Source organism: Tinamus guttatus, unplaced genomic scaffold (genome assembly GCF_059628265.1).
Source record: "Tinamus guttatus ecotype Peru unplaced genomic scaffold, ASM5962826v1 Tinamus_guttatus_pri_ptg000710l, whole genome shotgun sequence".
NCBI classification, from domain to species: Eukaryota; Metazoa; Chordata; class Aves; order Tinamiformes; family Tinamidae; genus Tinamus; species Tinamus guttatus.
The window spans coordinates 6,829,603-6,845,639 of NW_028289244.1; the positions used below are offsets into that span (position 1 = coordinate 6,829,603).

The following is a 16,037-nucleotide window of genomic DNA, read 5'->3' on the forward strand; positions in this document are numbered from 1 at the left end:
TCATCATTACACATTTGATCGACCCTGGTACAACACCTTCATGTGAATTCTGAGTGCAGTGAAGTGCTTGAAGCATGTGCAGCATTATTTGATCCTTTTATGAGTTCTGAAGCTCTGTTCCCTTGGCTGCACATGGTGTCTACAGGTGCCTTACCAGAGGACTCCTTGGTGCTAAGCATGTTTAATGCATCTAACCCTTTAGGTTGCAGCCCAGGAAGGCAGTTAAGGCTCAGTTCAGTTCTCAGAAAGTTTAGTCAATGTGAAGCAGCTTTCAGAAGTTTCCCAACCAACTTTTGCCAGCCCTATGGATACTGCACAGAGAGCCAGCACACACTGGTTTTCGTTGCATTCTGGTTTCCTGTCTTATCAGTTTTTTTCAGGTCATCAGTTGTCATAAGCCAATTATATTATAGGTCAATTAAAATAAAAATGGCAAAGTAATGAGGCAGATGCGGTGCTGTGGAGTTTTTTTTCAGTTTTGTTTTTCATGTCGGTAGACATGTAATTTAATTTTCAGAAAAATCTCAGCTGGAAAGGAGCTGATTAGGCATCTTGAGGAGCAGCCACCCTCTCTAAGCAGTGTTCATGAAGTTACTACAGGTATTCTTCTAAATGTGGAAGCTCCTAGACTGCCAAGAATAAACCACTTTGAAGAATACAGAATCCCTCAGATAACCATTCAAAAGCAGAACCCAGTCATTTAGACCTTCCATCACAGATCTGCCTTATTTGCCCTTTTTAAAAAGCGAAGTCAGAAATGTAATGGCTTTAATGCAGCAGTGGGAAATTTTGCTTTCATTTGTTCCTAAAATAAACTTCAAGAAATTCCATGAAAGAGATTTTTGTGATAACAGACATAAAACTCCAAAATATGTTCTATCTATGCAATTCCAGTGTCAAAAGGGGTGAGAAAGCAATATTTTTACATAAGTACTCTGAGCATCATGGTACTGCAAAATGTATCTGTGTACAAAGACAGCTGCAGCTATGAACTGTTGTTTGCACAGAAGGGCCTTGTGTTTTTTGTTTTTAAGCATTTGAATACTTGACATTGAAAATAACAAATGTCAGAAGTTAGCATGTAGCCTGTTGAGTCAGCTTGTGATGTTCTGTGCTTGTGGAGCTGCTGGAGAGAGTCCAGCGCAGGGCTACGAGGATGACCAGGGGCCTGGAACATCTGCCCTATGAGGAGAGGCTGAGGTATCTAATCAGTGGCTGAGGATCTAATCAGTGTCTGTAAGTACCTCAAGGGAGGCAGTGAGGAGGATGGTGCTGGTCTCTGTTCACTGGTGGCCACTGACAGAACTAGAGGAAACGGCCACAAACTGAAGCATCAAAAGTTCCACAGGAACTTAAGGAAAAATTTCTTCCCAGTGAGGGTGCCAGAGCACTGGAACAGGCTGCCCAGAGAGGTTGTGGAGTCTCCTTCTCTGGAGATCTTCAAAACCCGCTTGGACGCAGTCCTGTGCCACGTGCTCTAGGTGACCCTGCGTGTGCAGGGGTTGGACTGGATGATCTCTAGAGGTCCCTTCCAACCTTAACGGTTCTGTGATTCTATGATTCTATGGCTTTGAGTGTTAGTTGCTGGACAGAGCTGTACCAGCTCCATTTCTGATCCACGTTACATGACTTGGGTGTGTTAAGCTTGTGGAAAGAAAAAAGGTTGTTTCCAGGAAGAAAAGGATAAAGACTACATTTTATTACCTCTTCATTGAACCTCATCACCTTCTTAAAAACAGTTGTGTTTAGACTTAAATAGACATGGACAGGGGCACTGCGTAGCATTGTTTTAATCTGGTTTTTGTCATCAATTCTGTTCACTACTTGCTTTCATTCTGCTGTGAAAAGCTTACCTTGTCAAATTAGAGTTCTGCAAGAAAAGGAACTTAGTTACATGAGCATCATATTCAACTGTCTGAAGGACGAAGTCAAGATCAGAAGAGACTTAGTGATTAAACAACAAATAATATGTTCAAATAACATTAAGGGATGTTTACAATCTAACACCTAGGAATTTAGCTGCATGACTTAAATTTGTGTGCCAGAAGGCTTATGGGCAAAATCCTGTTCTTGTTGGGAACTTTATCAGAAATAGAAGGAGGATCTATTGAATTTTTTTCTTTTGTAGAAACATTAACATTTGGCATACATGTTTGGCCTTAAGTCTGTGATTTCTTTTGTCATCAGTGAAATCCAGAGGAGATCTTAGGGACAAAGTTCACCAGATTTTCCTAAGTTTGTCTTCACAGATATGAATAGAGTGCTTTCCAGTCATGCCTATGTGCTGCCCTGCTGAGCTTTGCATTGATTCATTGCTGTGCCAGTTGGTTGATCTGCAATATCTGTAACCAGTTCTGATTGTTTTTATTTTACTTGATTGTTTCCCCATATCTTTGTGTTCTATGGGAACTGCCCTGGACTTTTCAGAGCTTCAAACAGGAAATTGCCATTTCCCCTCTTTCCATCATCTCTACTTGCATTCAATGTGCAGCATCATTAAATCCATATAGGATCCATAGGATCAGATCAAAGTGACTCCTTTCGACCTTGTGAAGTATAAAAATGTTGAGTGTGATGCATTATTTTTAAATTGCCTGTTAAAATTTAAAAAGATTCCCAAATGTATTTAATAATTCTCAAAAGCAGTCTATGGACATCTTTTAAAGCGTTAAATTTCCTTAAAGATGGCACTGGTTGAAATTGCTTCAGCTGCACATTAAGGTTGTCAGTCAAAATGTTTTTACTGTAATAGTCTTTCATCTAGGATTTTTTAGCGTTTTTTCAGGAGTGAGCCAGGGAAAGATGCCTAGTGATCTGTTAGGGTTTGTTTTGCCATGTGTTTAGCCTCGTGAACAATCAGTCGATACGTTTTGCAAAACCTCCTAAGTCCTAGCGAGTAACTGGGTGCTTAGTGAGGAAACAAACTGTTTTGACATATTTTTTCCCTTTTCAAAGGTAGCTGTGGCAGCCTTTTGTGTGTCTGTGAACATTTGCATTAGTGTTTGGCCATTAGGCTTATTAATGAAGGGCTGGAGTAACAGGCAGAATTTAGTGTTTACTAGATGGGATTTTCTACATGGGTATGGCGAACTTGTAGTGAGGTGGAAATGGATAACTAGCCTAACCAGGCCATAAACTGCCCCAGAGCTGTAACTGAAGCCCAGTGCAGAGTGGAGTGCTCAGCACATGGTCTGCCAGGAAATCATGTAGAAGGCGGAAAATTTCATCCCACTCCCACTGGTGTCTCTGCCTGAGTCTCTCCAGCAGCCCGATCAACGTAACAGTGGGAAAAAAACAATAATGTAAAATTAGAATTGGAAGGGAGGTGAACGCTGAGGGCGTTAGCAAAGTTGCATAGGAATTTTAGTGAGCGGCAGTGACTGAAGGACGTGCTATGGGATGGTTAGGTTATGTGGACTGGTAACACCACGTCATACTGAAGTTGGCCAACAGCCCTTGTGAAGTGGGCAAAGTTATAACGGTTGTGTCTGGGCACGAAGATCAAACCAACACCAACATCGGAGAAAGGTGTGGGAATACTGATGATGGAGGGGAGAAGAACAAAGATTTCACAGCACCTGGGAAAGTGAAATATGTAGGAGTAATCAGTGATTGGCAATATCAGATGAATTTTGTTTTAAACGTAATTCCAGAAGAGTTCCTGAACATTTCAGAGAGGAAGAGGTAAACAAACAGAAAAAGACTAGATTCCCAAATCCAAAAGAATACCTAATCCTGGTTTTGTTTCACTTTAGTTTTCTTTGCATCAAGTCCAAGAATGAAATGTGTTTCATGTCTTTAATATTATTTTCCTAGAAAGAATCAGAACTGGATTGCGGCATATTATACTATTATAAATATGGATATGTCTCATACAGTATTATAATTAGAGTGGATTATTTATTGCGTGGTGCCAGTATTCTGACTCCAGATCTGTTGACTTATATGATAGCTTGTTGATAATATGAGAATATTACTGTACATAATTATTTTTATTGTGGTGATGATGCCATATTGATCTAAATTTTCATTTACTCTAGTGCATCAGAATAATTAATTTTGTAATCTGATAGCAGGAAGTAGTCACAAAAGTGAAACATTTCCCCTTTCCAGTAATCACTTCTAACTTAAGATATGTTTTAAGATTTTTTTCCTTTTTTTGTGTGTGATTGAATGAAGCTGGCAGCATCACTAAGCCTGTAATGCTATGTGCGAGGTGTCTCTTTTATTACCTTTGTAAACAGAAGATGATAGATACCAAATCTACAGAATTTTCAGCAAAAGGGATTTTTTTTTTGCAGCTCTTCTTCATTTCTTAATGGAATAAGAATTATGGAAATGAGAACAGGCATTGCATTAAGTGCTTGAAATGTTCTTTCCCTGCAGACCAATAAAAACATAATTCTTCCATTAGGGAAATTCTGATTTTTTTAAAAGCTGTATGAATAAGAGCTCTGAATCAATGAATGAGATGACTCTGCTGGGGTAAATGTTTCAGCGTTTGATTATGTATTTTAAGACTTTTGTAGTTTGCTCCCACCTCTTGGCTTGTCTTGTAAAACTTCTGTAGTGCAACTTTTTCTGCAACTCTTTTTAGATTAATTGCTTGGCTTATCTTGTGGTAAAGTATCATCTTTTATTATAGATCAGTTATGTAGTTCATAAACCATCTAGACATGTAGATTTAACTTCCTTCCTTAACCTGGAGCAGAAGACTTCCTAGCCCTTTCAAAAGTTAACCCATAAAGGTGGATTACCTGAAAAGGATGATGCCAGGGTGATTCCTGTATTTTAATTGCTGCTCTAGCTTTTGTTTCTCAGAGCTATATTTTAAATATATCAATGGGTAGAAATCTGTGTGACAAAATGGGGAGTGGGGAAGACTTGATGTCTTGTGGATCTCTGTGGAGCCTGATGGGATGGGTCTGGCCTAAGGTGGTGCACACTGGCATCCCAGTTTGGATGGTGGCTGTGGTATGTGCCAGATGGTTCACTGAGAAGTATGCTGAGATGAAAAGCACTTCCTCTGTGTTTACAAGGTGTTCTTGTTTGCCTGTATTGGTGTATTGGAACCTGTATTTGTAGCCTGCTCCTTCCAGACAGGCTCATTTCTGCTCTGGATTACATCAATAACGTGCAGGGGGTAGACATGCAAAAATCAACACATAATGGCACAAAGCTCGTAGTCTCCTGCGACAGGTTTCTCACACGTATGGCTGTCATACATCCTGACACCCTTCTCATGGTCTTGTGTTCTTGTTCCAGGGCAATCCACTGTACTTCCAGTCTGCCAGAAACGTTACAGTGAACATCCTCAATGACAAGACTAAGGTCCTGACTCGTCTTGTAACAGGTAAGGAGGAGGAAAGACCGTGGGAAAGAATTAAGGAGACATGAAAGACAGTGATATATGGGGTGCTGTGCAAGCTTGAGACAGCACACAGAGGAGATCCCAGATGTCTGTAGAAGTACAAATGAAAACTTCACTCCACTTGGTCGAAACAAAGCAAGGTACATGAAAGCCACACTCCAGAGGCAGACACTGTACTTTAGAGCTTTCTAAGCCCAAAGTCCTTTTGCTGATAAAGAACTCTCTCATTCTCCCAAGTGTTAGTGTGTTTGATGGGAAAATTGGTGTTTCATAAATCCCCAGTGCACGGAGACCTTTGAATTAATGCATTCGTAATTTGAGTTGAAAGGGCCTAATGCATTATATATGTTAATATATAATGTATGTATATGAACTTTGATATATATTTATTTATTTAGGTTTACGTGGGAACTGTGAGTAGTACTGCTATGTGGATAAGCTAGTAATCCATAAACGTTGTTTCTATATGAGACTGGGTTGTCTGTCTTGCTTATATAACATCTTGGCCTCTTGTCACAGTGTTAAATAATTAAATATGCAGCTTCAGTAAGCACAATTTAAGCGGCATGCATGAAGATTGCCTTGAGGAAGGAAATAAATTCAACCCCAAGCACCCAGATTCTCGCATTCAAAATGAACTTGTTTAGTTTGTTCGTTTGCCGTATATTTTCAGCAGGATATTTGGTGTGTTTAAGAGCCTCCATTTCATGAGAGCTTGAGACAACTTAGTCTGTGGAAAAAATAACAGCACTGTATTGTGTGCACACACATGATTATATAAAGCATGTTCAGGATGAAGCACAGCCCAAGGCAGTAGTGAGATGACAAATGGCACAGCAAGTGAGTTGCTAGTGCTTTAGACCTAAATAAAGGACTTCAGGTCTCATTTTTGGAGAAGACTATATCTTTCCTGTTTTCCAGCTGCCTGTTTTGGGATTACAGGATTTCATTTAGGATGCAGTTGCCTGTAGCATGAGTGCCCAGCTGTGCTTCCCCAGAGCCATGAAAATTGCCATAAGTGCCTATTGCCTTTATTGCACTGATAAATTATGTGACATCACATAGTAAAATGGGGCGATCTTCCCTAAGAAAGAAAAAGATGACAAAACATAATGATGTCACTAATGAATGTAGTAATCCCCTGTTCACCTTTCGTCCTGCTTCTTTGTAAGCGCCTCAGACAAATAGAAAGTAAAATAGATTCCCAGGTGCATGGTCAGCACTGCAGAGTGGGAAGATGAGCTCTCCAGCCCAAGAGAAAACTCCCTGAGGGAAACCTTCCTCATCCGCAACACCTAGTCATTCCAGGTCCAATGTATTCATGGGTAATGGATAGCTTATTTTCATCTCTGCCTCTCTAGTGTTAAAACCCATGCTAAAAACTGTCTGTTTGTGTCTGCATAACATCATTGTTATTAAGCTCATTTTTGCATTCTGCAGCAGCTGTGGTTTTGGAGTGGAGTTCAGATGTAGTCCCAAGTAGAGTATACTGCAGTGGTGAGCAGGGAGGCAGTTAATTAACGAGATATAGATCAAACTTAAAAGTGTGGGATTTTCTTGGAATGGCTGCAGGATATTTAGGTGTTTAGCAGAATTAAGCATACAGAGGTCTCAGAATAGCCTTATTTTTCTGTAATTCAAACCATACACACAATTCTGCCCGGGCCCTAATGGTAATGCAGTTGACCTGTGCAGGGAAATACTGAGTGTAGAGTTAGAAACTGCCTGTAAGAAAATGCTGACTTTCATGTCCCATTTCTCTAACCTTTTGAGAAATGAGACTAGTCAGGAAGATGACAGGAATAACGTTAAGTCCAATCACCTTTCTCATGTGGTAGCATATTCCAGGGAGGCTTAGGTTTGGAATAGGCTACATAGGTCTGTTGCATGGTGATTTGTATGAAGTTTAGGCTAGATCAGGTAACAGAAGAACCCACTCTTTGTAGCCTCAGAACCACAGACCTGACAGAATTGCCATCCAGGCAGCTAATGATTATCAGGCTTTGCAACAAAATGTATTGCCAGAGGCTTTTCAACACTGGACTACTGAACAACCTGCAGGAGAAGCATAGAATTAAAATAAGAGCTAAGAAGGAGAGGTTTCCTTGATTAAAAACATTATGAAACATGAGAGACCTTGCCGTTGGCTTGTGCAGGAAAGAGGCCCATTCCCCTGTGGTGGGGAAACTTTTATCAGTGCCAAGATGAAAACCTTCAGCATTTTCCAGGGATTTCCTTCCTGGTGATGTAGGATGAGGCTTTTAAACTTGCAGTTTGGATGTAAACACTGCACCGTAAACACTAGCAAAATATGTTTAGGAAGTGGTCTGAATTCCTTTTACAGCTGTGCTAGTACTCTGAAGGCACGATGATGCCTTCACTGTTATTTCACATGTGGGTCTTTCTTTTTATCAAAAAAAAATCCATAAATATACAAAATTTAATGGTAAGGTAACAGCATACCTAGGTAAGTGTTAACAAAAATATAAGTAAAAATAGTTGAGGTGTTATTTGGGTAGGAAATACTGTCCTTTCTGAAGCAGAGATCACCCTTGAGGTGTACAGACCTCCCTGTTTGATGTGTCAGATGTAGGTTTTATCTGCACACTTATTGGACAGGATAATCTCTGCAGATGGGCTTATTAAATATACAAAGATACTTTGTGATTTTCATATACTTTTCACTAAGACTTTGTGCTAATCTCTTCTTCTCTCTAGGTCCCCAAGCAGTGGAAGCACACAGCCAAAAATTTGAGGTGAAAACCCTCTCTGGGAAATTGCTGTTTTCTGCAGATGACAACGAAGTGGTAGTTGGAGCAGAGAGGTTGAGAGTTTTAGGTAACTAAATCACTATTTTAATATGTCTCGTCAAATTTTAGAATAATTTTTGTCCAACTTTCCGTTGTGCTTATGGAAAAAATCTTTTGGTAGTAAAGCCCTTCATTGTCTTTATTGCTTTGATTCTTCTCCAAACAGTTAAGGCCAAGAATTTCTACCTAAGGGTTTTCTTAGCCTGCACTACATGTTATTTCCCCTGCAGAGAAAACTGCTCTAGAAATGGTTTGTCTAGCTCATAAAGCAGCATTAAAAACAGCTTTGGAAACTAAACTGCTTCATCACATGGTTCTGGGATGAAGGGCAGTGACAGATCACTCTAAGGGTGCTCCTATGGCTGCACATGTAGGGAAATCTTAGGGAAATATTAGGCTTCATAATTTTCATCTCAGCTCTTTCATGAGCTCTACTTTAATTCTAAAGTGAACACCTAGGAGGAGAACTGCAATGAAAAGTCAGTATGAACACATTAATTCTCTGGGCAGTTGGGTGGCCTTTATATCAGCTAATCTCTCCGTAGCCACATGTGAGAACATGCTTTGCATCTCTTGAGCCATGTCCAGCTGTTCTGTAGGTATTATCAGTGCCACTGCCACCACTCCCTGTCTTCCTTTAAAGGCAGATGGGGGCCTGGAGCTTTCCCGTGACACAGACCATTAAAGGAATTGTAGTGTCTTTCCTAATTGCATGAAGTTACCTCTTAGCGGCTCTAATTCTCTTGCTCTCCAATTCAATCCATTCTCTGTGTTTATTTTAAGCTTAGCTTGTGAATGTTTTCATGTAGGACTAGACTGAGTAGCGTTATATTGTTAATATTTAATCACATAACAGTACCAGTGGTCTCAGTGGATGTACTGATGCCTCTCTTCCAGCGGCTTGATTTGGATGCCCCTATTTGTTCCAAATGGCCCTTGCTTTTCCAGTAAACACCTAAAAACAGAAGTAAATGAAAGAGTTGAGAAGAATATATTATTATATATAGTGTATTATATATCATATATACTCTCTTTTATATTGTAAATAACATTAATACAAATAATATTACACATATATGCAATATTTTATAGTATACATGTAGTATGTAGCTTATTTTTATAATATATGACATAAAGTAGCTCAGAATTAGGGCCTCAGAATCTAATCCATCATGAATGGGACTTCAAATTCAGCCCTTAATACTTTTTGTTACCTGATGTCTTGTTTGTAGTGAGACCAACTGTAGCTCTTTTAAGTGGCCAGTTGATGTTGACATATCCTGGACAAGTTCAGTCATCGCCTATACTAAAGTTAGGGAGTTCTATAGGATAAATGTTGGACTCCACAAAATTAACAGCATCTCTTTTATTAGAAAACTTTGAAAGGGACCATTCAAAATACATGCACTGTTTCAGAGCTGAGGAGCGTTTGTCGCTACAAATCTCCCTTCACACTGCACTTTCAGAGTGATTTAACTATCTATTGTCTTTATAGGGCAGGTGATTTCAGGAGTCAAGGATTTTAGATGTTTTCCAGGAGACCTTAAATGAGAAATTTTTAGATCACTTGTTTTTTCACAAAATACAGAAACATTTTTTTCCAAGTTGTAGGTACTCCTTTTAGGATTGCATACAAAAATATTGCATGTTATTTACATTGTGCTTTGGAGAAACTAGCAATTATTTTTGATAGTTATTTTGAGATTCTGCTTTTTTTTAGTCTCCTGTGTAAATGCCCTGGAAATACTACTTACCACGAGTAGTGCACCTTTGTTTTTATTTGCAGTTGAGTGTTTCTCAGGGTTTATCAGGCTTATGCAGAACTATCAGAAAAGTCACAATGTTATCACAGATGATCTTATGTGGCAAATATTTAAACGACCTTGAGCTGAAATGCTTTCAGAGTTCATGCTTGGCTATGTTTTTTCAAGCTTTGCTCCCCCAATCTAATTATATCTCCAAAAGTAGTTGCCATGGCTGTTTGCCATGCTGGGAAGTGTGATGCCATATGTTCCTTTCAGGTTTTGTTTTCGTCTGTGCTTGAGGCTAGTCCAGCTTGTAGTGCACAGGCAAATTCTTTTGATCATTTTTCCTGTACTTGGGATCTCAGGTGCTGCTGGTACGTGTCTGCTAACACCTATCTGTGCTATGTTAAATAATCTCAACTTGTTCTTGTTATTGCTGAACACGTACTTGTTACTGAAGGAAGTGTATGTCTACAATCTGGCATGAAAGTAATATTACGTAAGTTAGAGCAGTAGATATTGGCTAGCTTTTAATCTTGTTAATGGTAATTGCTGTACACTCTTCAAAGTTGAATTTGAAAGTTGGTTCTACAAAGTAATGTTGAATCCTTCATATGAGAAAATATGTGCTTTCTTTTTTGAAATGCATTCTATGCTTTGTGCAGCTAAAGGCTTTTCCAGCATTAGGAAGGTATTTTTAAAAAAAAGGGGCGGGGGAAGGTGCACTGAATTATGAAACTGAAAAAATGGGTGCAGGTATGTTGCATTTAGTAGGGCTTCAAAAATTACACTGCCTATGTTCTGCGGATTACAGAATGAATATATGTTTTATTTCAATTGTATTTTAAGAGTCTGGTTCTGGTTTTTAACCACTAAAGGACAAAAAAAGATTGAGTTGTTCCTTTCTGCTTTTCATGCGTTGTGTAATGTGGAGTACTTCTGTGATTTTATTTGATTTAACGAATTCCATCAAGCTTAGACCTCTGAAGCAGGGCAGCGCTTTCTCCTGTTGCTGCCCTTGCGCCAGGCTCCTGCGTTACTACCATAAACCTTGAACTGTTTCCCTTTCCTCTGAACTGGGGCTCCTTTAGTTTGCTGGGACTCGATTTGCAAGGCCACCTTTTCTCCCCCTGACGAGCCCGGCCTGGCAGAGCTGTTCCGTGTGGCCCGGAGCACCGGAGCCAGCGTTCCCAGCACTTCCCTGCGCACTGTATGTTGGCAAACCCCAAGTGGATGCAAACTCATGCCTAGCAGGATACCCCCCACACGCTCATAAACTCATGTGTGCTGCCTTGTGGGAGAAGAGCGAACTGGTCTTCGTTGAATTCGCGTATTGCACATTATAGAGCAGATCCCCTTCCCCACCCCCTTCCAGGAATAAAACATGTCCCGATCATCTGAGAAATGGTGTATAAGAAATAATCCTTAGTTAAAAGAGCATTAAAAATAACTTTGATATACATTGATTACCAATCTTATTTAATGGCATGTTGAATGTTGCAACATTTATAAACAAAGGACAATCATAAAGCTTTATTCTGACTGTTAATTACTTCTATTTATTCTCCAGATTAGTTTTTAAATATGCCCTCTAGATGCTACTTGATACTAATTAGAGGAGTTATATTATTGTCTCTATACAAAAGCGTTTTTAATTAAATCTAAAGCAATTTAAATTAGCATGAATTTTTACAGCAATTAAACTCTGGTCAGATGCTTAATACAGCCCTATAAGACAACATCTGATGACATGCCAGTGTCAGTTCTCCCAAGAGCCTTGACATCTCTTTGGAGATTATATTTTGAAGCTAGTTTTCAGGGAAACTTGCCAGAATACTCTGGAAATTAATATTTATGGTGGATTTATGAACTTTTTTTTTAAGATTAAATATTGGTGAGAATCCAGATGCATCACAATGAGCTAAGATTTAAAAAGAAAAAGGAAAAAAAAAAGATGTATTTCTATAGCTTCCAAGAATTCCCTGTTTTTTGAATAGTAGAGGAAAGTTTTTGTGGGAGTTACGATTGGACGGACTGGAGGTTGTAAGCTCAATCATACTCCTTACCCACTCTTATGATTGCCACCTTTCTGAAAGACCACAAGGCCTCTTTTCTATAATAGGAGGATACAGGGATTTATTCCTAGTAAATGGCTCCCACGCTGGACTGAGTCCTTGGAAAATGTGGCTCTCACTTCGGCATATGTAGCATCAGTTCTTCTTTTGATATGACCTTAGGACTTGGCTAAAGCTTTTCTCTGTTGCAAACCCTAGCTAATGCAGTGGTATTTAGAGGGTGATAGGATGGCTTTCATCTTCCAGTACAAAGGCTACAGTAGCTATTTTGGAAGTGGTTTTTGTTCTGGTTTCTCTTCAGGAAGGTGCCTGGGAATGCACCTCAAAAGAGGAGTCAGCTGTTGAAATGTTACTGCAAATTTATTATTAAGTTTGGAGAAATTAATTTCTAGGCATATTTCTAGCATTTTGTTTAGGAAAGAAATATAGTAAGGCCTATGAAGTTTTTAGGAACAACACCAATTAAAGCAACATAGTCCAAGGTTATAATTGAAGAGATAACCTCAAAACTGATTAGTACAAAGACCTTTTTAAAAAAGTTTGGATTTTCAGTAGTTCTTGGTTGTTATCGTTGTTTCTTTAATATGTTCTGTATTTGCTACAGCTTTAGTTCACAAGTGCAAGATGTCACTACCCATGGAAGGGTGAGAAAAGTGTTTGCAGTGCCCTCAGCACTGACTCTGGGCAGGTAAAAGAGCTAATACATCTTTGTAAGCTGTACCAGCTTCTCAAAAACCTCATATCCACAAGCATTTTCAGTGAGCCTTGTGTTCACCTGATTTGGAAGGAATAAAAGAAACGTGGAAGTTTCAACCTGAAAATGAAGTTTCAATACCGGCCTGGTTAACCTACTCTGTTCACATTTCCTTAACGTTGCAATTTTAGAAGATTTCTTGGCATGTCATTTTTATCTTGTTTTGGCTGAAATATTCACAGCAGAGTAACTTTAATGAGTGTAAGACTAGTTGTAGTTAATGGAAATAACACAGACCTGTTCTATTTGACTAGAACAGACCATTTTAGAAGGTGGTATAATCCAGAAATAATAATAAAAAAAAACTTCCAGGAATTGCTGCCCATATTTGTTGCATGTATCCTTCCTCAAAAGCTATTATTTATGGTCAGGGACATGCACACTTGCCCTTTACAGCAGCCGTTACAGCTCCAAAATGGCACTTTGCTGATTTGTGTATGGCAGCCTGCATAGGTTCTGTAGCCAAGTGTTGAAGTCAGATGTGACCCAAAGACCTTTCAGGCCTTATCCTTGTGGCTGCTGCAACTTGATTCCTGGGGGTAAATGGCAAACCTGAATCTTTGTGCTGCAGATGTTATATGTGCTCCTGAAACAGTGTATGCTTACTGCAGCTGTGTATAGCTTTCTCAAAGGAGAAATGGTGCCACCAGACTCATTTTTATAGCAAATGGAAGCATTTTCTTATAATGATGCTTCTCCTATGTAAAACTAGATTAAGAGAAATTTCCATCTCACTAAAAAAATCCCATCTAACTAAAAGAGTCGGTGCTGCAGGAACATTGACCGTAGCACCTTGCTGTGTTTCTGGAAGCAAACGTTGTACCTCCAGCTTTGCACCTCATACCATTCTCAGTTTATGCTCAGGCTACTCCCAAGGCATCCGGACCTAGAAGTTGCTCCAGAGCTCCCTTCTGTGCTCTTGGAAAGAGAAACTCGTGTGTCACAACTGCATTAGCCATGCTGCTCACAGGGCTTGGACAGGTACTTGACCTTTGGTTGAAGATGTATGAACTTCTTCAGGAAGCAGCTACCGACCTTCGCTTCTCACACTCTGTGGGTGATTAAGCGGTGGTGCTAATGCAGTCCCAGAGCCATGGCCATGCTGTCATGTACTCAAAGGTCTTATGGAAGAGGGACCGGAAATGAGATAAACTAGTGAAAAGCTCTGACAAGTGTAGCTAAAAGACTTTATCACTGCCACCACCAAGACTGGAAACAGTCTCTTTTCTCTGTAGCATTCAGTCACATGACTGAAGTTTTATCAAGTTTCTTTGCAGTCTTTGCATAGATGTAGTGCTAAGAAGCATCACATTTAGCTGAAGTAAAAAGCAATGGAAAAAAAAATTCCATTTCCTGTCAAAGATTAAAGTCACAAGAAAAGGAAATTCATTTGCACTCATATATGAATTGTGCTATTGCCATATCAAACTAAGAGTCAGACATGAAGAAGTGATTTGATCAATAATCAGTAGTAATAGAGTAAGAATTCAAAAACTGTGTATGTTTGGTTTGGCTGAGGTGGGTAGGTTTTTTCCTAAAGCTTTGTTTTTTGTTTTTTTTTCTTGAATGCTTTCCTCCAAATGAAGTCTTTCGTCCGTTCTGTTAGAGCAAGCATATTATTCTTGAGTGAATGCTTCTGATTGCTTTGCTGCTTTTGAGCAGGTAGATCTAGACACTGCTCCTCATTCCTTTTAGTGGAAAATTCAAATAACTGCCCTCCTTTTTCAAAATCTGCTCACCCGGGTTGTAAACCTGTCTCAGAGAGAACAGTGGAGGGGGTGTTGCAGAAAAGATTTTCTTGTGTTCACTTTTACTTCAGAGTGCATTTCAGACAAAAGGGACAGCACTTGTGTAAAGTGTATTGGCTTCTAGTGTAAGCTGGAATATGTGTTCAGATTGTGTTTCCTTAATCCTGTTTAAGGAAAAAAAGGATCAACCAACATCAGACTAACATTGATTAAATGTCAGAAGGATTTCAATGAAACATACTTACATTTACCAAACACTGAAGTGAAGTTTTAAAGTGTTGTAGATTTTTTTTTATTAGTATTTATTTCCTAACTGCCTTCTCCCGCAACATGGTCTCTTTGAAGGCTAACGAACATTCTCCTTGATAAACCTCCTCTGTCTATTCCTATTTGAAGTGCTCTTCCCAGTTTCTCTGCAATACTAGCACTGTACACAGGAATGCCAAGAGTAACTTCAGATGGATTTAGTGATGACTTTGCTTTCGTGGAGGGGCAGAAGTTGTGTCCAAGGACCACTAACTCAGTCAAGAGGGAAATATCTAGAGGTCAGCATAAGTTGGGGCCATTTTTCTTTTTATGCCTTCTCAGTCTGGATACAAACCTTTCTATTCTTTCTGTTATTTCCTTTACATTTCACAGACATTCAGCCATTGAAGCTAGGCTGAAGTTCAACATGTGTCTATGGGCACACTTGTTAATGCCTCCCGTGCTCCTGGATGAGGCATGTCCTGTATGCAGAGGAGCCCTGACAAAAAGGGCACAGAGAGGCCAGTTCACTTTACAAGGCAGCTGTCTGCGCGGTAGGGATCCTGATGCTGAAGGATGCAGCAGAAGCGGCTATTATAGCATATCATGGCTGTCAAAGTCCTGCCAAGGGCAGGTGAGTGTGGCGGTGGATAGCAGAATCTGTCACCTTCACTGGGGATGTGCCAGCACATACGTGAAGCTCAGGTACTCGAGGGATTTTCTTGCTGGGTTGCAGAAAGGATTGGGGAGCAGTAGAAGAGTCAAATAATGCCCTGTAATGTAATGTAGGATGAGAAGAAAGAAAGGAGAGTCATATTAAGCTGGTATATTGTCTGTAGCCCAGTGAGTTTTCCCAAGTGCAAGGGCAGACTGACAAATACCTATTTCCCAGGGGGTGTAATACACTGCTAGCATTTAAGAATCTGTTCTGTACATACTGGTTATAAAAGCAAAAGTTCGTTCTATTGTCAGTAAATCATATGAGGACAGACGTGAAAGAGTAAGAGATTTTTGCTAAAAGATGTTAAATAATATATATTGAATATTTAGTTTTTCTGATTATGTATGTGCTTTTATTCAGTAAAATCATTCTAAAAGAACAGCCCTCTAACATTTTGATGACAAAGGTGTGCCTACAAAGCAATGAAACATTTTTGCACTATCCTAGAAACAAACCTAGCTTTTGTTCAGTAAACTAGTTTAACCTAGCCATGTTATTGCTGTTGGACCCTGAAATGGAACTCTTATTGATTTCAGATTCAAGGGGAGCAGTAGCAATTACTATGTT

At 39.5% G+C, this 16,037-nt stretch overlaps 1 protein-coding gene across 1 annotated transcript in view; it reads left to right on the forward strand.

The window, feature by feature from the left end:
- SGCD (sarcoglycan delta) overlaps positions 1–16,037 on the forward strand; it is a 126,861-nt gene that overhangs the window by 72,694 nt on the left and 38,130 nt on the right. Inside the window, exons 4-5 of the mRNA XM_088536964.1 lie at positions 5,266–5,353; positions 8,090–8,209. Coding sequence (XP_088393090.1) covers positions 5,266–5,353; positions 8,090–8,209 — 208 coding nt within the window. The remainder of the gene's footprint in view (positions 1–5,265; positions 5,354–8,089; positions 8,210–16,037) is intronic.